Source organism: Diabrotica undecimpunctata, chromosome 5 (genome assembly GCF_040954645.1).
Source record: "Diabrotica undecimpunctata isolate CICGRU chromosome 5, icDiaUnde3, whole genome shotgun sequence".
NCBI classification, from domain to species: Eukaryota; Metazoa; Arthropoda; class Insecta; order Coleoptera; family Chrysomelidae; genus Diabrotica; species Diabrotica undecimpunctata.
In genome coordinates this window covers 76,241,304-76,266,793 of record NC_092807.1, presented here as the reverse complement: position 1 = coordinate 76,266,793, position 25,490 = coordinate 76,241,304, and the positions used below count along the sequence as shown (strand labels likewise).

At 36.8% G+C, this 25,490-nt stretch overlaps 2 protein-coding genes across 2 annotated transcripts in view; one reads left to right on the top strand and one right to left on the bottom strand.

Annotated features, from left to right (window-relative positions):
* pr (6-pyruvoyl tetrahydrobiopterin synthase purple) overlaps window positions 1–948 on the bottom strand; it is a 98,870-nt gene extending 97,922 nt beyond the window's left edge. The window contains exon 1 of the mRNA XM_072532111.1: window positions 590–948. Coding sequence (XP_072388212.1) covers window positions 590–651 — 62 coding nt within the window. The 5' untranslated portion in view covers window positions 652–948. The remainder of the gene's footprint in view (window positions 1–589) is intronic.
* Window positions 949–1,034: 86 nt separating this feature from the next.
* Window positions 1,035–25,490, top strand: part of LOC140441396 (uncharacterized) — a 343,618-nt gene continuing 319,162 nt past the window's right edge. The window contains exon 1 of the mRNA XM_072532110.1: window positions 1,035–1,613. Within this exon, the coding sequence (XP_072388211.1) occupies window positions 1,373–1,613 (241 nt within the window). The 5' untranslated portion in view covers window positions 1,035–1,372. The remainder of the gene's footprint in view (window positions 1,614–25,490) is intronic.

The window sequence follows — 25,490 nt, the reverse complement described above, 5'->3', positions numbered from 1 at the left end:
CTTTAAATATAGCTAAATATTTAGTGTATTCTTTTGTTTAACCTAATTTTTTTTTTCATTTAACTTTACTTTATTCTGTAGTTTTTAAAGTTTCTAAACTATTAATTTTTACCTTAAGCATAATTTTAATGGTTTTTATTATATAAGTATTTTTAAATGCAGAAATGCAAGATATAATTTTATTTTATAATATTTATGGTATAATTTTAATGCTTTTAATTATATATGTATTTTTCACGTTTTTGTTTAATTATATATGTATTTTTCAATTTTAAATTTTCATTTCATATAATATAAATCTTGCCATAATTTTATATGTGAGAGTGTGAAATAATTGAATATATGGCAACACTGACGTATATTAAGCTTACATTTAAAAGATTTTCTTACATATCTCTGCGTCAAACATATCTATAGGTTATGTTCATTGTACGAAAATTAAAGTTAACCAACTAATTATTGCCCCTTTTTTGTATACAATAAAGAATAAATTGACTAACCTTTTTTTTGTAATTTATGGGATATAATTATTTTTTTAATATTTGTGTGTATATGTATTAATAAATTACATTTAATAAAAGTTACTTACCTATGTAATCTATGACAGGCAGAGAATGTGAGCCTTCTTGTTAAAAAAGCTTTCGCACTCATTTTTAGTAGTATTTCTTTAAAACCAAAAAAGAATAAATTTAATGAAAATGAAGGGTTGAGCTTACAGAGAGTAGAAGCTGAAAGCTGAATATAGCCGCAAATGTCAAGTAAAATAAAATATTTCGATTTGGCAGTGTTGAGATGTTTTTATAATACATAGGTTGTATGCTTCAAATATGCAGAGAGAAAGCTTTTAAAAAATACATTTTGATTATACTATTTTACGTATACTGCAATTTTTAATTTATATGAAACAGTGGCGAGTAAATATTTGCCTCTTTCGAGATTAATTGCAATCTGGCAACTACCAACACCAACTACTGATTTGACGATTGTCAAATGTAAATGTGAAATTTATCCCCTCTTATATAATTTTCAATTGGTGTCAGTGTCAGTTAAGTCAGTTGTCAGTTATGTTACTTTCAAATAGGAAAGTTTTTGTGTAGAACGTAGAACTGTGACCCTGATTAATTATTGTTTAAAACAGTTAAATTCTTTAATTTTAAGTTTGTGGCAAATGTGTTTTCACAAAAAGCTAATGATGTTAGAAAAGGATTTCTTCGTGCCTTGATGAAAACAAATTGTCCACAGGAAAATGGCGCCATTTTAATCTGTTGTATATGTTTCATTGCATTTTAAAATATCTATATAAATCATAACGTCGATAAAAAAGCTTCTAGCTTTTATATATTTTTTCTCTAATATTTTTAATACATTCAAAATGAGTACCTTTTCCAAAAATCCTGCTGATTCAGGCTATTTTGACTTTTCTCATTCTCTGTCTGGAGAAAATACTTCCTTTCAGAATGAGACACCTTCCAATCGAAAACGAAAAGCTTCTTATATTGAACCTTACAGGAAAAATTTATTTGGAAGCCTGGAAAAGAAGTCTCCACCATTTTCAAGTACCTTAAATGAATCTTTTATGAACAATTTTGATAAAGTTCTAAAAAAAGGTTTAGGTAAGTGAAATCATACTTCTTATATCAAAATAATATTATCATTCAGATTTAAACCAAACGGTTGTCACCCTTTTTAAGCTGAAAATTTATCTAGATACCTATGATAGTATCAAAAGGATTGAGCTCAGGGCAACTCTTTGTACACATCTAGATTCTAGATATCAGATATTATAGTTTTCAGGAATAGGTGGATTTAAAATCCAATAATATCACTGAAGTTTTTTGAATGAATCAGATTCACATCTCAATTATCACAGTCAAGCAAATTAGTAACAATAGTTAAAAATAATGCTATTAAAGTCACTTTTATATAGTTTCAATCAGATTACCATTTGTTCTTTGGCAATGTTAATGTTTAACTGTCTTAATATTGTTCTGAAGCTATTTTCTTGTGGCATTTTAAATTAATTACTATTTAAATGGGAATAAGCCACAATTAAAGGTTAAAATATGTTTATTGATGTTTCAATTTCCACTTCGGAAATTGTTCTCAAAATACAAACATTAGTAAATTAAACAAATTTTGTTTTTTGTTACTTATTGAAAAATTCTTCTAATAATTTAATTTTATCTGACTCATCTATATTGACAATTCAGACATACATTATACATTTTAAAGTAGACGACTTTAAAATGATATTGCCAATATTGTTGAGTAGCGTTCCTGAGACAACTTTACTTATAAGATAGTTCATTCGATTCCATGAAATCAACTTTAACTTGAGAATATCCGTCAGAAAAGATCATAACATGTAATTCGTCTTTAAAAAGACAAATACGTGCCATGATGACAGTAAAATTCTTCTGTTAGTGATTCCATAGTAAATTATGAGGGAAAAACCAGGAAAAAAACCTCATAATACTATCACGACATGGTAAGTATTTGATCGTGCATTTAGTTTACCTTCAATAAACACCAAATTCCGATTTTATATGTTTGTTATTTAAAAAACATATATGATGTATTCTCTATACGTTACTGACTTACCAATACTGGTATTTTCCTTTTAATAACTTCCTCTTTCAATATGGGTAACCAGATCCTACTACATTCTGTCGAGGAATTCGCGACACAATTGGTCTCATTTAGCAAATGAGACTAAATAAATAAATAATGCTAAATGAGACCAATTGTGTCGTGAATTCCTCGGCAGAATGTAGTAGGATCTGGTTACCCATATTGAAAGAGGAAGTTATTAAAAGGAAAATACCAGTATTGGTAAGTCAGTAACATATGGAGAATACATCATTTATGTTTTTTAAATAACAAACATATAAAATCGGAATTTGGTGTTTATTGAAGGTAAACTAAATGCACGATCAAATACTTACCATGTCGGGATAGTATTATGAGGTTTTTTCCTGGTTTTTCCCTCATAATTTACTATGGAATCACTAACAGGACAATTTTACTGTCATCATGGCATGTATTTGTCTTTTTAAAGACGAATTACATGTTATGATCTTTTCTGACAGATATTCTCAAGTTAAAGTTGATTTCATGTAATTGAATGAACTATCTTATAAGTAAAGTCGTCCAAGGAACGCAACTCAACAATATTGGCAATATCATTTTAAAGTCGTCTACTTTAAAATGTATAATATATGTCTGAATTGTCAATATAGATGAGTTAGAAAAAATTAAATTATTAGAAGAATTTTTCACTAAGTAACAAAAAAACAAAATTTGTTTAATTTCATAATGTTTGTATTTTGAGAACGATTTCCGAAGTGGAAATTGAAACGTCAATAAACGTATTTTAACCTTTAATTGGGGCTTATTTCCATTTAAATAGTAATTAATTTAACTGTCTTAATCTATTAAAATTAGATATATTCTTAGTTCTGGGTGTTATTTGGTGAAATACCTTTGCACACTTTCTAGCTTCTCTATATCTGTCACATAATCAGAAATTTAGATATTGTTTTGGCAAAACTCACATGTTTTTACATGGCCTTACATATCATTTGTATAATTTTAATACCTTTGCTTTGGAAATGCCTTCAAATGTATTATGTTCTAAATAGATTAGTGATTGATGTGTGAATCATTGATGTGGGTTATAATTTTAGATCAATGGTAAACAATGAGAGATCAAACAAATTTTAATTCTACATAATAATGAGTTCTACAAGAGTCCTACTGGTCTTATTGTATTTGTTTGTTTGTTTAACTTTTTATAAATGATATTGAAAACTTTATACAGATGCCATAAATACTATGTTCTTATTGCATCTGTATAGCTTCTCTATGTCTCTGTAAATCATCAAATTAAAGAAGTAATTTATGTTTTAAAATTTACAACAAAATTAAACAGAAAATGAACAATAAGTAGATTTAAGGAAAGTGCAGGAATGTTTGTTGCAATGACAGGTATTTATGTAGGTACCACTGATTAATTGAGGGGTTCAGAAGCCAAGAGGTTTAAAATCCACAAGGAAACTAAGTTCCTGTAGCTGGAGGTATACCATGTATCACACAAAATTTATTTAAAATCCTTTATAAAAGATATATAATTACACCCAATTGGGCTACATCACAATCACAAAACGTTTTTGGAATCTATATATCAGTGTGTCTAGGTGTACATGTTTTGAGCCAATAAATATTTGGGTAAAAACCTGTTAAATGTTATTAATTTAAATTTAGCTTATTCGATCATATATGTTATGATGTTAAAGTTACAAGTGGAATTGATGACATGGTAACGTAAGACTCTACTTGAGGTTGCTGGTCCTGAGACAAAGTGTCTACAAGGACTTGTTGATAGCAACTGTTGCTGTGGAATATAGATTCCGAAAACGTTTTATGATTGTGATGTAGCCCGATTAGGTGTTTTAATTATATACATTTTATAAAGAATTTTAAATAACTTTTTTCCAAGAGGTTTAGTGTTTTTTTTCTGTAGTGGGCTTTCTATATTGGATTTTGAGAAAAAGTGAAACAGGTTGATTTTTATTTTGAATGGGTCATCTTTTAATATTATAAACATCAGTCATTTGTCAACTCTCTCACTTAAAGTACCAAAACCCCTTAATTTTAAATAGGAAATAGACCTTCTGTGGTACATCATTACTTGGATTGGTATTTTGCAGTAGAATACAGGCATCCATGATTTTTCTTTTCATCTTAACTCTGTTCTTGTGAAAAAGTATAAATTTATTTAAAGTGTTACACCTCTTTTTGAGGTGTCTTGGTGAAGTGTTACACCTCTAAAATCAAATGTAACTTATGTTTTGCTAGTGCTAATAACAATTTTTTCCATTACATGAAATACTACATTGAAAGAAAGTATACTTAGATACCTTTGCCTCAGTCTCGTTCTAACCTTCTTGTTGGAAACAAGCATCGAAGAAGTACTTGTGTATAATTATCTTATCTTTTTGTAATTACATAGTACCTATAATTAGTATAAGCCATTAGTTATCAAGACAATTAAAAACAACCGAAAAAAGTGTTTGTGTTCAATGTTATTATAATTATCCAACAAGGAACTAATACAAATTTAATTGTATTAGTTCCTTGTTCACTTCATTTATTAACATAAATATAAATAAAATAGTCCGGTATATTAACAAAATAGGCCGGAATATCTTAACAATTCCTAGTTGTAATTAGTGGAAAACTATGGATCACCAACTAAATAACCAAGAACCAACTAGTTATCAATGCATTGAGGACATAAATCCAGCCATTAGAAAATCCTGCCTAGCCTGTACTCCTCCACCTGGAAGAAATCGAAAAGACAGTTACAACTCTCTAGATGAACAGCAAAAAAAATTTAAAATATGCAACAACGATCTACAAACAAAATTATCAAACTTTCAAATAGAAAAACCACAAAAAAAAAATCTCACAGATGCAGATGAGGTAAAAAGTGATAGTGAATGGGTATCAGTCCACTACAAGAAACGTCAACGCAACGATGATAGTCCTGAATTGAAAAACACCAAACAAGCTACACTGAAAGATTATTGACCAAGTAAAACTGTTCTTACATCTAACAGATACGAGGCACTTGAAAATGATAAACCTAATGAAGAGGATGAAATGCTGGAAGAAAAAAAAGACGAACAGCCACCACCTATATTTATCCAAAATGTTGAGTGTATCAAACCATTACAGGAATTACTACAGCAGATAACTCCAGGTAAATACACTTTGAAATGTCTTGCAAACAACCAAATTAAAGTTCAAGCTGACTCATCCAAAAACTATTCATTAATTGTAAAATCTTTAGCAGAAAAAAATACTCAGTACCATACATACCAATTGAAACAAAACCGTGGATTTCGAGTTGTTATATGTAATTTACATCCTTCAACAGATCCAGATGACATTAAAAAAGCGTTGCTAGCGCACGGACATACAGCACTGAACATCTCCAACATTAAGCAAAGAGGCACAAAGAAAGATCTGCCACTATTTAATATAGAACTGGCTATCCAAAGTAACAATAAAGATATATATATATATATATATATATATATATATATATATATATATATATATATATATATATATATATATATATATATATATATATATATATACAGTGGAACCTCGATTATCCGTCAGGGCACCGGACCAAGGGTATGACGGATAATCGAAAAGACGGTTAACAGAACAAAAAAAAGTTCATAGTATAACTCTCAAATTTTATTTGTGTGTTTTATTTGATAATAATTTGACATAGCATTGTCGACTGCGTGTTTTAAATTGTATGCTTTCCAGTATTCTGGCAAAGAATATTCCTCTTCGATAACTAGGTTTTGAATATATTTTTTTCTGTATCTTTGAATTTTTTAATGACCGATTGATCCATTGGCTGTATCAATGATGTATTCGCAGGCAGAAAAGAGCACGTGATATTTTCATCGTCACTTCGCAGCATACCGGCTTCAGGATGGGCAATGCACCGTCCAAAATGATAATCGCCTTTGGTGGCAAATTTTTTGCTTGCAAGTAGTGTCGTACGTCTGGTATAAAAACTTAAAAACAAGATGTTAGAAAAATAGATAAACAAATTTTGGTTTGCAGTACATACCATTTTGAATCAGTCAGCGAATATTTCCTGGGACATCCATGCATTATGTTGTGCGAGGTAGTTAACGAAAAGCACGTTGTCGCGTGTCTCATCGATCATATCTTGAAGCTTTCTTTTATATTCGTCAACGACTTCAGTATTTGCGGCGCTTTATTTTTCACTTTCGATTTTCAGTTCCCGTATACCGTGGCGATTTTTGAACTTTTCCAACTAACCGCTGCTTCCTTTGAATGAAGGATCGCCATTCAATTTCATGTTAAAAAACAAACGAACCACAAATACAGAGTGTCGTGTCGTGCCGTGTCGAGTGATTCATTTGTGGCTTTTTTTCATTGTCTAACTATGTTTCATCCATCAGCATTTTTCTTTAAATTATTGATTGTTGTTCTCGGAACATCATACTTTTTGCTCAATGCAACTAAGTTCGAATTTGAATCAAACTGAAAGCGAACACGCTTTGGGAAGCGGAGAACATCGAATACTGTTTGAAGAAACGTAGATGCTGTACAAAACTTCACAGTACTACCCACGGTTGTATCGGGAAGCGGTGGAAATATATAAGCACCCAAATAACTTTAATCGGATAGAAGAGGGACTGAAAATTAACAAGACATGGATACCAATATTAAAATCCACAAACACCCTTCCCGCCAAACACGAAGAAAGAAAAGCTACTACAAACAACGACACGCCCCCTCAAGTCCCCTCGAAACCAGTGGAGGGGAGGCGAGTGGGAAATATAAATATTGCCTCCTTAGTACAACGCAGCGTCATTTTCAGGTTACAAGCGGAGCAGTAACATCTCCAGAAGACGCCAACCCCTAGTGTTGGCGAAACGTCGAGAACTAATCTTAGAAGACAACGGCCTAACAGCCCGAACAAACAGTTTAACAAGTTAGACGACGGCCGTGAAACCCTAACGCAGTTTATCAAACTGAATTATGTTGACACACAGATATTGACTGTAATAATTATTGTGCTCTGCGTTTTACTTTTCGGCTTGCGATTCTAAAAATGAAACGAAAAGAACGGTATCACTTATCATTACCTATTTAAATTGAAGTTTAATACAGAGCCCTGAATAAGAACAATAATTATTTACATAAAAAAATGCGGTGGTGGCATAACTTCACGTACACATTTCAACGAATTTCGTTTGGCTTATCCGCACTGCTCAAAAAAAAAAATTAATTGATGACTAAATTTTTATGTATGTTGGTAATATATCTTATGTATGGACCCTGACGGTTAACAGATGTGACGGTTAAGAGAGAGACGGATAATCGACGTTTCACTGTATGTATATATATATATATTATATATATATATATATATATATATATATATATATATATATATATATATATATATATATATATATATATATATATATATATATATATATATATATATATATATATATATATATTACAAAATTACTAAACTCTATTGTCACAGTTGAGCCACCGCATCCGAAAAGGGAACTACCCCAATGCCAAAGATGTCAAAATTTTGGCCACACCCTCAATTATTGCCACAGGAGTCCGCGCTGTGTAAAATGTGTGTGCAATCACCTATCATCTCAATGCCCAAAACCAAAAAATATAAAAGATGTTCAATGTGTAAATTGTCTAGAAAATCATCCTGCCAGCTATAAGGGATGCTCAATATACAAAGAGCTACAGAAAAAAAAATTTCCAACACTTAGAGATAAAAACGCAAGTCAACCACCTCGTGCAGTATATCCTTCAACCACTCAACCAACTACCAGCTATGCGAAAATTGTTGCAGGAAGAGATAATAGAAATACATCTACCATAAATGAGACTTCTCATATAATAGAAACAACAACTCCTCAACATATACAAAATAATCTAGAACTACTAGTACATAAGTTAATGGAAAGAATGGATAAGATGTTTGATCTCATAATGTCTCTGATATCTAAGCTTAACCTTCAACACTAAACTAAAGATGTGCTGTTGGAATGCCAATGGCTTAACCACTCATTTCCACGAAGTTAAAGCATTTATCTACTATCATAATCTAGATGTTATGTTTATTTCCGAAGCACACATGACTAATAAGAGCCATTTCCATATTCCCAAATATTCAACATATGTAACTCAACATCCATTAGGTAAAGCCCACGGAGGTACGGCAATTATTATAAGAAATAACATTAAGCATCATGAAACAAATAAAATTAGTAAAGTTAACATCCAAGCTATAAAGTTAACATCCATGCTATAAAGGGTCTTAAAAATAACAAAAGACCAGGCAACGATAACGTATACGGGGAAGTATTGAGAATGCTGTGCGAAACAAACAGTCAATTTCTAGACTCACTCGTCAGACTCTTTAACAATATTTATAACAGCGGGGAGTTTCCTGAAGACTGGCTAGAGTCAACTGTTGTTGCCATACCGAAAAAACCAAAAGCAAAGTCTTGTGATCAACATCGGATGATAAGTCTAATTAACCACATTTCGAAGGCATACACCAAGGTTATTTACAACAGAATAAGCAAAAAATGCGAGGATAACATTGGAGATTCGCAGTTTGGGTTTCGGAATTCTCTTGGGACAAGAGAAGCACTTTTTAGTCTACAGGTACTCATCCAGCGCTGCAGAGATATGAACAAAGACGTGTACATATGCTTTATAGACTACGCAAAAGCATTCGATAACGTAAAGCACGAAAAGATAATTGAAGTTCTCCATAAGATCGGATTCGACTACAGAGACATGCGAACAATAGCGAGTCTCTATTGGGGCCAAACAGCTAAAGTGAAAGTAGGATCTACATTGACCAATAAAATTGAGATCAAGAAAGGGGTACGACAGGGCTGTATCTTGTCTCCTATTGTCTTTAATATATACTCAGAAGAAGTATTTAAGACAGCGCTGGAGGAAAGCACAGAAGGCATAAAGATAAATGGAGAAATAATCAATAACATAAGGTATGCCGATGACACTGTGATTCTAGCAAGTAGCATGGAGGAACTGAGTTGCCTAATGAGTAAGATACAAAAAACAAGTGCACAATACGGACTCAGACTAAATATCACAAAAACCAAATGGATGTTAGTAAGCAAAACCCAACAACCACCACAGCAACTGATATTAGACAATGAAAGAATTGAACACGTGGATTCGTACATCTACTTGGGAACAACAGTTAACTCAAATTGGGATCAAGCGAAGGAAATACGTATAAGAGTAGAAAAGGCAAGAGCATCGTTCACTAGCATGAAGCAAATTTTCACCTCTAAAAACCTCACCCTACCTCTCAAAATTCGACTTCTGAAATGTTATGTATTCCCGGTTTTGTTATATGGAATGGAGGCGTGGACAATGATCGCAACATTGATGAAAAAAGTAGAGGCCTTCGAAATGTGGGCTTACCGACGTATATTACGTATATCCTGGACTGAGCACGTGACCAACGAAGAGGTACTACGCCGGATAGGTAAAGAGAGAGAGGTAGGAATAAGTATAAAGAAAAGAAAGTTGGAATACTTGGGTCACGTTATGAGACATAATAAATATAGAGTAATACAACTGATCGTTCAAGGGAAAATAGACAGCAGAAGGGGTCCAGGGAGGAGAAGACACTCGTGGCTCCAAAACTTGCGGCAATGGTTCGGATTGTCATCTGCTGAACTATTCAGATCTGCCGTAAACAAAGTCAGAATAACCATGTTAATTGCTAACGTTCGGAACGGACAAGGCACATGAAGAAGAAGAACATCCAAGCCACATCAGTGTCGGTCGAAGATTCACAAGGCTCGATTATTCTATCTGCTGTTTACTGTCCACCGAATAAAATAATTAAAGCTGATCATTTTACTGAATACTTTAAGATGCTAGGACACCGTTTCATTTCTGCTGGAGATTATAATGCTAAACATCATAAATGGAGTTCCAGAATCGTAATCTCACGTGGAAGAATTATTCTTCTTCTTCTTCTTATGGTGCCGTGCACCTATAGTGCGTTGGCGAATTATCTTAAGGTCAGACGTCTGTCTTTTGCGGCATGCAAAAGTTCGCCAGTGTTAGTTACGCATGTCCAGTTCTTTATATTTCGCAGCCACGACATTTGTTTGCGACCTACTCCTCTCTTGCCCTCAATCTTTCCTTGGATAATTAGTTGAGGGATTGCGTATTTTTTATAGAAGAATTATTAAAAAGTATTAATGAGAATCATTTAATTCCTTTCTCTACTGGAGAGCCTACGTATTGGCCTACTGATAGACAAAAAATTCCTGATCTTATTGATTTTGCTATAGTAAAAGGGATATCACATACCTACCTCCAAATTTCTCCTTCATTTGACCTCTCATCAGATCATTCCCCTTTCTTCATAGATCTACAAAGCCAAATTCATAACTGTTCTAAACATTTAACACTCTCTAATAAAAGAACAAACTGGAACAGATATAGAGAAGAAATAAAAACATCCGTCAATCCAAACTTGCCTCTTAAAAGTGATAGTGACATAGAAAATGCAGTTGCTCACTTAACTACAGTTATTCAGCAAGCTGCTTGGACGTCCACCCCAGAAATTTATTACAAACACAACTCCGAGTCCTATCCTGCACACATAAATACACTCATATTGGAAAAAAGAAAACTGCGAAAGATATGGCAGCTTACTAGGCATCCAGAAGATAAAGCATATCTGAATAGAGCTTGCAAACTACTCAAAAGAAAACCGCAGGTATTTCAACCGCATCAGAGGGAAGTCTCAACTGAAGAAGAGCAAGCTATCCATGAAGTCGTAAATGCACCATATCAAATGGCTCCACCTATTAAACCTGTTAAGAAATTTGAAATCGAAGAAATAATTGATAATCTGGAAATTAAAAAGTCACCTGGATATGACTTAATATCTAGTTTAGTACTAAAAAATCTATCCAACGAAGGCGTAAGTTTAATTACTTATATATTTAATACAATATTAAAAACAGGTTATTTTCCACTCCAATGGAAAGTTGCTCAAATTGTTCTTATTCCAAAACCTAATAAGGATCACACGGAAGTATCTTCATACCGCCCAATTAGCTTGTTGCCTATTATATCCAAAGTATTTGAACAGATTTTTCTGAGAAGACTGGAGCTTATTTTATATGACAGTAATGTTTTACCGAATTATCAGTTTGGGTTTAGGAAATAACATGGTACTATCGAGCAAATTCGTAGGGTGGTAAAGACTATCAGAAATTCGCTCGAACAAAAAAATTACTGTACTGCTGCATTTCTAGATGTCTCTCAAGCATTCTACAAAGTTTGGCATGTAGGTCTTATCTCCAAAATTAAATCTAAATTTCCTAATCCCATAAGTTCACTTTTAAGATCCTACCTGACAGATCGATTCTTTCAAGTCAAAAGAGGTGGGGAAATCACTAACCTGTTTCCAATTTGTTCCGGAGTCCCACAAGGAAGCATACTAGGACCCACTCTCTACTTAATATACACATCAGATCTCCCAACGACGACCAATACAACAATCGCTACATATGCCGATGACACAGTTATCATGGCTTCATATTCTACAGCAGCTGAGGCAGCCCAGGTATTACAAAATCACCTACTTAAACTAAAGAGCTGGCTTAAGCTGTGGCGAGTCCAAGTTAACAGTTTAAAATCAACACAAATAACGTTTACTTTAAAAAAAGGTGTCGCGCCACCAGTCTCTATAAACAACACTCCACTACCAGTTAATACCGTCGTTAAATACTTAGGAATCCATTTGGATAGCAAACTTAATTGGGGCACCCACATCTGGAAGAAACGCCTTCAACTCAGCTTAATCTACAGGAAAATGTATTGGTACATGAGTTGAAAATCAAATATTAGCCTGGAAAACAAACTTCTGATATATAAATGTATTTTAAAACCGGTATGGCAATATGCAGCACAAATCTGGGGTACAGCAAGTAATACCAACATACAAAAACTTCAACGTTTCCAATCGAAAGTACTGCGCCAGATCTGTAATGCCCCTTGGTATATCACGAACCACAGATTACACCACGATTTACAGCTACCAACAGTTTGCGAAGCAGTATCAGCTGTAAACTCTGTATACAAGACCAGACTATCCTGCCATCCAAATCCGCTGGCCACGGATCTGCTCAACATTTCACACGTAAGAAGATTAAAACGACCAGACCCTTTGGACCTCTAGTAAATCAGGAGAAATAGAGCATAGTGTCATGGTGCGGTGAAATAACAAGTTTATATTCTGGTGTTTTCTAAATCTGTCCGTAATTTGTGTTTTTAGCCTTGTAATACTCATATGTGTGTCAGTGATGGTTATCGGTATTAAACTCTGTTTGTTAAGTGAAAGTTTAAATTAATTGTTATATCATAGATTATATTTATATTATGTCTTACCTGGATGCTCGCCACTGGGCAGCTTACCACTATGTTATTGTACATAAATTATACATATTGCTTATTGTTTGTAACGAGACAGATTGCAATAAACATTGGATGTTAAATAAAAAAAAACTAAAAGTTGTCAGTGTCAGTGGTTTTAATAAAATTGTGAAAAATAGTTACCAAAGTGCATTTTAAGTCCATTTTAAATGCACTTTTTATTAGTTTTTATATTATATTTCAAATACACTTTTTATATTACTTTACATTAGATGATAGGGGTAAATGTTAAGGGATGAGTATTTTTATATTTTAACTAAATATTAATATAAATGTTTGTGATATCAATTAAGGGGGGTAGGTAGTACAGTTTATTTTCAATATTTTAAACATGTTTTTAAGATTTTTTTTAGAAAAATTAACTGGATCATCTGTTGACAAACAACTAAAAAGATTTCATTAGTTTACGTTTCCCTAGGTTGCAGAGAAATATTGTTCATTTTATCGTTTTTTCAAATTTTAGAACGAAAAAAATTTTTTGAATTTTTGAAAAAAATTTGTTAAAATTTGGCTAATTTGATGTTATAAAGTTAATTATAACAAAATGGACAATATGTTGACTTTGCGACCTAGTAATTTAGTAATTTATATATAAAAGAAATGTGCAAAATTTAAGAAGGATCGATCAACTGGTTTATGAGATACAGTGAACACTGACTTGGAATCTTCTAAAAGATCGTTTGGAATCGGGTGTCAGCCCAGGTGTGTCGGATTCTTCTTCTTTTTTTTGGACTGAGGTGGAAAGATTCGTAAAATCGACTAGGGAAGGTGTGCCTAGTACTGTTGGATTCAACCAAAAGGACCAGAGACATACGCCGACGGCACGATGTCAAACTATGTGACAGAGGGTCCCCTTCGGACATCCCTGCCAGGTCGCCTACCAACTAAAACCACCCCCTCTTCGACCCGTGGTATCCCTGGACGAGTTCATTAGCGAACGAAACATGGGGATACCACGCGCAGACTGGGTTAAAGGTACCCTTAGGGCTATTTATTTTAGTTACAGCACTTACCTAAAAGCAGTAAGCGTGTAGGAAGGAGACCTAGTTCCCAAGCGGAGAAACTTGAGAGCTTAAAAAAGGGGGGTTACCGTAAAGGGTAACATTTGGTACATTTTTGTACAGAAAAGAAAAAGAAAGAAATAAAAAAAGATTTTTTTTTATTATTTATTTTTGTATTTGACCCCTCACCCAGCTTGTTCGGTTCTTTCTATTATAGTCTTCCTTTTCATGATACCTGTTATATGGTTGATTATATATTCAAAATTCTCTTTGCTGGTCATTGCAATCTGCATGACGTTGTTGGGCGCGATCGCGCCGAATCTATTCTGCAGCCTTTGTTGTTCGTAGGCGAAAACATTGCACCGGAAGATGCAATGTTCCGCATCGTCCCTCTCATCACACGAGGTGCATATGTCATCGTTGGTTTTTTTGATGCCATATGTGTAGGATCTGAAAGGTCCATGACCGGTCAGGAACTGAGTAAAATAGTAATTTACTCTTTTAAATTTACAGTTGTACCATGCTACAACATCGGGGATAAGCGTTTTGGTCCAACGAGCCTTCGTGGTCTGTACCTCCCATTCTCTTTGCCATTCTATAAGCATCTCGCACCTTCTTACCTGAGGTAGGTGACCGTCATGGGCTTCATACAGCATTTGTCTTTCTTTGACAAGCAGGTGGATGGGGAGCGTTCCCGCAATCACCTGTAAGGCCAGCGTAGAAGTGGTTCGGTACGCGCTCACCACTTTTAAAAGGGGCTTCCTTTGGGCTCTTGTTATAATATCTTTGTACTTCTGGTATTTTAGTACGTTAATCCAAACGGGAGTTCCATATAGAAGGGTCGATTGCACTACTTGAAGGTACAATTTTCTCTTGTTGCTGCTGGGCCCTCCTATGTTGGGTATTATTCTTTGGATAGCTGCCGTCCGTTTATCCGCCTTCTTAACCACTCCTAACAGGTGTTTCGTATACCTCAGGCCTCTGTCCAGGTCGATGCCTAAATACCTCGCGCAGTTCGTCGGCTCTAATTGGCTATTGCCTATTTGGAAGGTCAGGTCCGGCCCATTCCTTGGAGCTTTAAGGATGACCACTTCTGTCTTGTGGCCTGCGAGTTCGAGGTCATTATTTTCCATCCACCTGTTCATTTTCTCGCAGCATTCGTTTACAATTTCCACAAGGTCCCACCCAGTGTCTGTCGTTAGTGATCAATATCACATAGTAGAGTTGAGAGCTCCATAGTCGTTTTTTGATATAACCTCTCAGGCCACTCAAAGCGAGCGTGCCTCTGGAAGTCTGCAAAAGTGCTGACACCTTCTAGGCTCACCTTGGTCCTCGCGGGAGGTCCGTGGCAGGCATCGGTCTGCGTGCCGCAATCCGTCATGGTGGGTCTCGGCACAATAGAGCCTTCAGCACACGGAAGGTCACATTGGACGTCTGAGTCCACAGTTATTTTTTCGATAGGCTCAATAGCATGACTATGCAATCATTTGCGGATGTGCTCCATACGATGGGGTGCATGCCGCTTGTGGAGCTGCCTATGAAGTTCCTTTAAAGGTCTTGCCGTATTTGGGTACTCCTGTATTAAGGAAGTAAGCCGCTCTATTTGTTTTGTCATATCATCTATGTAGTCAAGCAACTCCATTGCTTGACTGCACGGTCTCTTTTTTTATACTTCGGAGATCGACCTAATGTACGAGGCTTTTCTCTTTAGATTATGGTCGTCAGGAAGAGAATTTTTTCTCCTCCTTGCTGTGTCTAGTTTTCTTCCTGGATTGCCGCCCAGGTCGTCCGCGGTTTCTTTAGAGAATTTATTAAGCATTTAAATCCCACGAGTAGCTAGGGAAAAAAAAGGTCCTCCATCACAGAGCCCCGCATGTGGTGGTAAGGCTGCTTACAACGGGGATTCGCCAGACGCCCCGAGGGAACCGTTTGTGGTCCCGTTTCGTGTGGTCATTCATCCTTCAGCACGGTTTCTAACACCTTGGATTACGGATTTTTTCCCGCTGGTTTACTCCGTCGGATTTTGGCCTAGGTTTTCTCCTAAGGATGTTGGTCGGGGAAGGAGGGGATCATACTGGCTGTACTCGGAGTATTTATGTGGAAGAAAAAACGGCCGTCGAAGATATGGTCGTAGACCATGTTTTGACTGGGATGGTGCCACAAACTAAAGGGGGTAGCAGTGAAAGCGCTAAGTCCTTCAAGTTCGTCGGGATGCGGCACAGCCAGATGTAAGGGATGGAAGGCGTAGCAATTGGGTCTATTGCGGCGCCTTTTAGCGTCCAGCGGCGGTGTCCGGCGCTCACCCGGTGCACAGGCGCTGGACGCTTGGTACTGTTCTTGGTTTCACTGGTCGTGCTCCCCTCACATTCTCAGGGACCACGACCGGTTACTCGGCCCTCCCACCATCGTCGAGGTAAAATTACAGTACCGGGAGAGTAGCGAGCATATCTGGCCCGTCAGCCTTACTCTTAACTTCCCTCTGACACTTTTCGCGTGCATTACATGGATTTACCTCCCTCACCCGCATAAGGCCCGGGCGAGACTGGTCGGTGAAGCTACCGTCCTGCTCAATTATTATTCCGGCGAGTCAGCCTGGTTGCCACCACTTCCACATTGGAACTAACGAGTAGAACCAGTTGGCAATTAACAGTAACACCATTCATTCTTACTTCCATCAATTCAGTTCCGCATTCATACCCTCATTCACTAATTTTCGGGGTATCGGGACATCCGACGGGATTGGATGTAAAAAGTCTTTTCCCGTCCCATGTCCCACGGCCCCTACAATGAAATAAAATAAATTAATCAATAAATAAAAATAGATAAAAAATAAGTTAAAAGTAATGTAGGTAAAATAAAAGTAAAAAACAGCTAAAATTGGTATAGATAAAATGTAGTAAAAACGAAAGTAACTTGAATAAATAAAATACAATAAAATAAGTAAATAAATAACACACATTTTTAAAACAATAAATAAATATAGCGGTCAGTTTATCTGCAGCCGCCTCTCTTTCTCTTCCTTGTGCTTTATGGTTTTTGTAACAAAGGCAACGATCAGTTCGAAATCGTGCGTGCTGTCGATGGCTTTATCGATCAGCTTGTGAGGCTCGTCTAGTGGAGATCCCAGGCTCAGCTGCAGTTCGTTTCGCCCCGTGTGGTATGCGGGGCAGTCGAAAACAACATGCCGTGCATCGTCCACCACTCCACACTCAGGACATAGATCGTCTCCGGACCTACCGATTCTATGGGTGTATTTCCTATACGATCCGTGCCCCGTCAGAAACTCCGTGAAGTAGTAGTTGACGCGCCGATGCCGACACCCGTACCACCTCACTACATCCGAGACCAGGGACCTCGTCCAGGCCGCCTTTTCGACTTCGGCTGCCCATTCCCTCTGCCACATCACCAAGCTTCTGGCTCTTTCTTGTGGCCCTGAACGAACCGCCCCGTTGCCCCTCTGATACATTCGAGCTCTTTCCCTGGCCAGGATGTGCACGGGTACAGAACCAGCCACTACCTGTAAGGCAATGGTAGATACAGTTCTGTACGCGCTGCACACCCTGATCAGAGGTTTCCTTTGAGCAGTAGAGAGCATGTCCTTATATTTCTTCATCTGGAGGACCTCGTGCCACACGGGGGCCCCGTATAAGATGATCGATAGTATTGATTGTAACATAACTGATCTCTTCTGAGATCCGGGCCCCCCTATGTTTGACAATAATTTGTTCAATGCTTCTTGTATATGCTGCTCAAAGGTAAGTCGGTTGTCGAAAGTAATACCAAGATACTTGACTGTCCATTGGGGTCTTATTTCGGAGCCTTGATATTTGAAAACTAAGTCATCCCTTTTCCTTGGTCCTCTAAGAATTATTATCTCTATTTTGTCTACTGCTAATTTTAAGTCGTTCTTCTCGATCCACGCCGCGGTCGGGTTTATTGCTTTATTTACCTTTTCTGTTATGCCCCAATTCATATCATCCTCAACCAATAGGGCTAGATCGTCTGCATATGCTATCCCTTTGACTCCTTGTCTCTGCTTGTGAATTTCTAGTACCCCATTGTATAACATATTCCGGAGTAAGGGTCCCAGGACTGACCCCTGGGGTACTCCCGCGGTCATTTGTTTCTTTTTCTTCTTGGATATGCATACGGATCGTTCAGAAAGGTAGTCCTTTATTATATGGGACATATATTCCGGAGCCCTGCTTTCGACTACTCAGTCTACTATAAGGCCCCAGTTTGCTGAATTAAAAGCATTTTTTATGTCCAACAGAACAAGAACCACCCATATTTTCTTGCTTGACTGTCGATCTGCCTTTCCTAAATCCGTACTGTTGGTTGGATAAGACTCTCTCATCTTCCAACATGCCTTCCAGCCTCTTCTTGATAAGTCTTTCATAGAACTTGCCAAGGCAGTCCAGAAGGCATATTGGCCGATAAAAGGTCGGTGAATCAGGGGGTTTCCCGGGCTTCAGGAGTAGAACCAAGTTCGCCTCCTTCAAGTCCTTGGGAACCTCTTGTTTCTGCAGTAGATCATTATATTTTTCTGATCAAACCTGGTTTCTCAGTTGCTATTATCTTTATTGCCTCTGGTGGCAGCCCGTTAGGGCCGGGAGCTTTCCCTGTCTTCGTATCCTGACCAGCGGTTTTCACCTCCTCTTCTGTGAACTCCTCTATCATGGTTGGGAAAACCTTGGTGAAATCTGGCATGTCCTTGGTGGGAAAGAGGAGTTCAGCTGATCTCGTCGAGTCTATATGGGGCCATTAGCTTTAAGGTCTTCATTGTGATTTTGTATGCATCACCCCATATATCCTCGTCGAGTGCTGTTATCAGGGTCTGCCACTTTTCTTTTTTCTCTTTTTTTATTGTATTATTTAATCTTTTCTTCAAATCCTTGTATGTGTCTTTAAGCTCGAGGTTGCCCTGGCTTCTCGTATAATTCCTTCGAGCTCTGAGGCATCTCTCCCGTAGATCTTCTATCTCATCTGTCCACCAATAGGGGGGTTTTTTTATGTTTCTTCTTCTCGGTAGACAATTTTGCCTCATTTTGTAGAGCTGTTCGAAGTTGGCCGAGGTCAGAAATCTCATCCTCATTTATTTTTCTGACCTCCGATAGGTACTTGTTTTTGTTGAAATATGATTTTGCCGTACCTCGTATATATCGGTGATGTCAATGTGTGATTGGCTGGCCCCCCGTACGAAGGTTGGCTTATTGTTGTTTAGCACTTGGAGGCCAGCCTGGGCTATCCATTCATTCCAGAGTTCCCCTTTTTTGTTGTTTATGGGGGAACCCCATTGTCTGGACTTCGCATTTATGTCCCCGGCGATCAGTATTTTTTTTTTCGTTTATAGCGGCACCCATTATTTCATTAACGATTGTTTCGTATCTCATCATAGGGATGTTTGGAGATACATAGCGTGCCAGGAGGCTGAAATCCCTCAACCTAATGAGTAAATGATTTCCTCCCCAGACAATGCTCTGCACTCCGACATCCCTATTTTTAATGAGCACCGCTACATTTTTCCCCTCGTCTTGTATCCACCCACCGCCTGTCGTTATGTTTTTGTTAGGTTCGGGTACGATGAGCAGATCTATATTTAGCTTGCAGGCTTTTGCGTAGATGAGGTCGTGCGCTCGGCGCGCCCTGCCTACGTTCACCTGCAAAATCCTTATACCAGGTTGATCTTTGGGGTTCATTATGGTTCAATTCCCTGAGGACGCTTCCGCAGTGGATTCGCGTCTTATATTAAAATTAAAATTCTTATAGACTAGGATAAAAAAATAAATAAGTATAGATAAAATCAGTGTATAAATAAAAAGTTTATAAATATAATATGTATAAATAAAATAAGATAGATAAAATATATAAATAAAATAAGAAATGTGTGTATATATAAAATTTTTAAATAAATTAAGTATATGAATAAATGTAAATATAATAGATAGCATTTAGTGAATTACATGGATATAATGTTGTAATACTTGGATGCCTTTATCCATGAAAAGCTAAGAGAGATGACTTCCTGTCCCGCTTGTGGGCTGTATAGGGGCCCACTCGCATTCTCCAGGGAACCATCTTTCGCTTTTTCGCTTTCCTTGTTACATTTACCCACCCTTTGAGGGTTCCCTGTCCCCTCCCCTGCCATACACCCACCTTCTATAGGCTGGGCACTGCATCCTATCCATTCTATGGCCTTTCTCGCTACAGGTGAGGCAGTATGAAGTGCTGTCGCACTGCACTGCCGTGTGTCCTGATTTTAAGCAGTTGTAGCAGCACGCTGCCCTGCTCTCACCTTTCCACTCATATATGCTGTGGCCATAGTGAAGGCACTTGTAGCACCTTGTTGGGGTATATCTTTCACTGATAGGACATGATACCCAGCCTATAATTATGGAGCTGTATCTCCTCAATTCTTCAGCTGTTGAGGGGCGTACGGCTACGGTCGCCACCTGCTCCCCATGTTTATTAGTTCTTAGCGTCTTTATATCAATTTCTTTTCTCGGTATTCCTGTGTACATTTTTATGGCACTTTGGAGTCGTTCCTCCGTCACCACTGGATCCAAACCTGTTATGTTAAAAAACATTCTTTGCGTCGGATTGCCATATTTATCCCTGTCATCCTTGTATCCATTTCTTTTCGTAAGTTCTCTGCGGCCCCCTTGCCCTTTATTTAGTTTTACTAGGATATCCCCCTCTTCTGTTTTTTTGAGCCTATCTACTTTAACCCCTATCTTTCCGATGTTAATTTTTTGGTTCATTTCCTTCAATACTTCCGTGTACGATTTGCCCCGTTTTGATTAGGAGAGTTTCCTCTTGCTCGTTCTTTACTCCTTTATCCATTTACCTCTTACTTGGATTTCCCATACGATGTTTTCTGCCCGGCCTACAAACTCCAGGACTCTCAGTACCTCATCTTTGTTTATCTCATTATTGGTAACCACCCTTATTGTTTCAGGTGGCTCTTTCCTTTCCCTTGCCCGTTTGATGGCCTTCTCGTTCTCGGCCATTTCGTACATACCTTATTTTTTGGTTTGGCCACATATGTGTACCATTCCCTTCTCTGGCTGGCTATGGAACTTTCATTCCCGTTTTTTTTATATATTCCACATTTCCTTCTTTGCAGACCTCTATTAGTTCATGAACTTCCTCCCTGAGAGTACGTATCACGTCTTCTAACCCCCCCCCCCCCCGTCTTTTATATCCTTTTTTGTTATTATAAGGCATTCTTTTTTAGTTATCGTCTCCTGTAAGCTCACCTGTTCTTATTTTGTCTTTTCAAATACTTTTTCTTCCCATTTCTTTTTTTGTATTTGATTGAAGTTATTTATATCTCCCCCTTTTTTTAAAGCGCTTATTATTTTTTCTGTTTCTTTCCTTTGCCTTTTTTGCAGTAGGTTTATTTTACATTGCTCACACTTAGTTTCTGCGTCCTCCCCTTTTGCCGTTTTTTTTTTACTTTGGCTGGTCTTAATCTGAATTGTGTTAATTTCTCCTATTAGTTTGCTTGCTTTGGCTTTTTGTTCCCCCTCGATGGGTCCTTTTCCATTTAGGATATCCATTACTTCTTTTAGTTTCCTCTGTATTCTTTCACATTCTGTGTCCTCTTGGTATCTCTCGCTTTCTCTTTCTTCTTTCTTTTCTTTTTTGAGTTTTTTATTTATCTCAAAACTCTCTTTTCCTCTTTTTCTTTTCTTTCATCTCTTCTTGGTCATCATCGTCGAACAGCGAGGCTTTCAGGATACTTTCCTCCATTTTCTGCCAGTTTGTGGCTCCTTGCTCTTCATTTTTTTCTTCTTCCTCTATGTCCACCACATCTGCGATTTCTATTGATGATTCCTCCTCCCCTGAATTTTCTTCTTTCCCTTTGTCTTTTTTGTTCATTGCTCTTAAAATGTCCTCTCCCACCAACGTTGAATGTTTTGGAGGACCTGACCTGTTCATCTTCGGCTGACTCTTGTGCCAGTTCAGCATCTCTTCTTCGAATTTCTTTTGTTCTTCCGCTTCGCTCAATCTGCCGTCTTGCGGCTGTTCTACCCCATTCTCGTTTTCATTCATCTTCATTTCTTCCTTGTTCGTTTGCTTATGTTCGTCATCGTCGTTTATGTCCTTCTTTTTGTGTGTAAAGTCCATGCAGTTCCCACGAGTGGGGACGTGCTATACGTCCGGCGCGGCAGTTCGCCCTTACCGCGCTAAGGCTAAGTTACTTCGGGAGGTCGCCAACGTGCCTTTCACCGTGATAGTGGGGATTTTTTTTATCGAGGTTTACTCCTCTAGGCTTTGTTTTGTCACGGTTGCCTCCGGACGCAGTGGCAGTATGTATGAGCAGGCTGCTTGGAGTTTCCACGTAACTGCTGCCTCCCCTGTTACGTGGGAATTGGAACAGGACGTGTGACGGAAAAGGTGACAGGTGGGGTAAACATGTCGACTACTCTTATGAGATTTGTTGGGGGGTTGAGAGAAATTTTTTTTGGGTGGACGAGATTGGAAATTGGGATTGAGTAGCCGTAAGAGAGTTGGTAGGTAGTTGTATTGCTGAAGGTAGAAGGCGTCTCAACTCACAGTCGCTGGACGCTGGGACTGTTCTGGGTTTCACCGGTCGTGCTCCCCTCACAATTTTAGGGACCACGACCCTTTACTCGGCTCTCCCACCGTCGTCGAGGTAAAAATACAGTCCCAAAAATTATTCCGAGAAAAATGCATTAAAAAAAAAATGTATAAATCAGCAACATGGCAGGTGAAGACTATGATGAAAAAAGGTCCGCTAAAATCTGTAAATATTTCCAAAAATCAGTAGTCAATACTGTTGTAAAATGTGTTATTTGTGAGATTGTATTCCATCCGTCTTGCTCACTTTTGAGTGGCAGGTTTAATTCGACCCTCCCAACGAAAACTGTCGTAACTCATATTTTTATAATTTTGAGTTATTACCATAAATAGATTTCATGATACCGAAATTTCTTCCAGAGAATACTATAATAACTCAAATCGTAATATAGACAGCACAATATACATTAATGTAAATGTAGTATCTCAATGCTCTCTGTACTTTACCGCGAAGAAAGTAGCATTATGGAGTTACTATATATATACTGTAAACAGTGGCGGCGCCTGGTGTAAAGTATTGGGGGTGCACACATATTATATTATATACCATATAAAAATAGATAACACCATAGGCCTCCGCTTTAGCCCTATTTCCGTAAACAAAAGTTTTTTGAGTGTCGTCAAATTGTAAAAATCAAAGGATCTTATTAAGAAACTACAATAAATAATGTATTTTATTAAACTTAAAATTATAATTTAGTTTTTAAATGTTACAAGCAAGTTTTGTATTGAAAATCAAGTCGCCTGTCTTTTTTGAGATAAATTCTTCAATAACCAATTCATTAAAATTTGGAATTTCTTGAATCATTTTTTTTTCAATTGATAACATGGCGAGTGCAGTTAGTCGATCCTGGCCCATAGTACTTCTAAGGAAAGTTTTGATACGTTTCAATGTAGAGAAACATCGTTCTGCTTCTGCTGTTGTCATTGGCATCCTAACAAGTACTTGAAGAATTAAATTAATTTCAGAAAAATCTTCTTGCAAATTATTTTCAATCAAAAATTTAAGTAAGTGAACTGCTCCGGAAAGTTCTTTAAAATCGGATCTTCTATAAACAATTTCCAATTCAGTCCTTAATTTGTTTTTATTTAAAAAGGGATAATTGTTAATTGCTGATTCCAATGTCAATGTAGGAAAATTTGAGCTGTATATTTCAAATTTGTCCACTGAAAATAATTTTGCTATTTCCAAATGTACTGTAAACAAAAACCTTCTTTTAATTTCAGATAGTATAGTATCGCAAACTTCCTTAGCTTGAATAATTGTGGAGACATAAGAATTTCTGTCATCTTTCTTCCGTCTCTTCCTGGATTGACTATCGTCAATGTCTGTTAACTCGGTTTCTCTTATAGTGTGAATATTGTCTCTTTCTTTTTGTATATTTTCTTCAAATGTAGTCAAGCATCGTTTTACGATTACGGAATCAGTAGCAGTTTTTTGTATTTGTGAATATAGTATGTCAACGTGGGGCATAACACGATGAAAAACTTTCAACCAAAATACAAATTTATTATCATTCAATAACCTTAAAAGTGCACCTGCTTTTGTTATGGTACCAGATTGCCTGGATGTGGATTGTATTCTTTCCATGCACTCTATTAGGGCTTCTCTATTTTCATACACCATGTTCACCGTTCTAATTTTGAAATTCCATCTTGTAGCAGATGCTAATGGAACCCTATTTCCCACAACTTCATCTAATATGGCAACTCTCTGAGGTGAATTTGAAAAAAAATTAGTAATGTCGGTCAAATCAGCAAAAAATATGCGTACATTACTATTTATGTAATAGTAATTACTATTACATAAATAGTAATAGTGATGCGCATAACAATGTGTTCCAGAAATGAACATATCATTTTAAAATATAAAATAAAAATATAATTCTTTACACTTTTCTTAGTGTAGAATAAGTAAAATAGTCACTTTATGAAGTTTGCTCGGGATACCCGACTGATTGGCGCCACAGCCTCTTAAATAGTTTTCACACCTAAATACAAGAGGCGTAATCTACACTTTTACGTATCAAGTATTATTTTATTAGTTCGTTCTCACACACCGCCGTTGAGGCATGTGCATTTTAAAACACTCTCAATTCATATATAAAATATTTCTCTACGCCGAAATCGGGCATTTTTCTCATAAATACGGTTTTCTCTTTTACGTGTGATAAAGAAAGAATTATTTGATACTGTATAGTCAGCTGCGGCCGTTTTGGGCCTCTCTACTCTAAAAATAGTTAATTATAAGTCGATAAACTAAAGGTGATTTTATTTCTCTGGAGTTATATTTGCTCACATTAACAATCCTTATCCTTCAACGGTCACTGAAGAACCAAACCTATGGAGATACATCCACTCACAAGTCCTTTGAAGTAAGGCTTGGAATCAAAAGATTTCCAACCCTCGAATGTAGGGATCCAGTTACAAGGCCCCCTCACAATGTATATAATTGGCATATCTAAACTTATCCTGAATGAGTTTTTGCACACCCCCATGAACGCCACTCATAACACTTGCTCCGTCATAGCTTTGAGAAATTAACTTATCGGAACTTGATAAAACACAACTTAAACATTCTTCTATGCAGCCAGCTAAGGAAACAGCATCGTGGTTATTTGGTTTTAAAAAAGTCCAAAATCTTTCAACAGAGGTCCCGTTTTGTAAAGTGTAACGATAAACTATAACCATTTGAAAAATATTTGAAATGTCACTCGTTTCATCACTCACAATGGAAACAAATTTTGAAGCAGCAATTTCTTTTTTGATATGTGC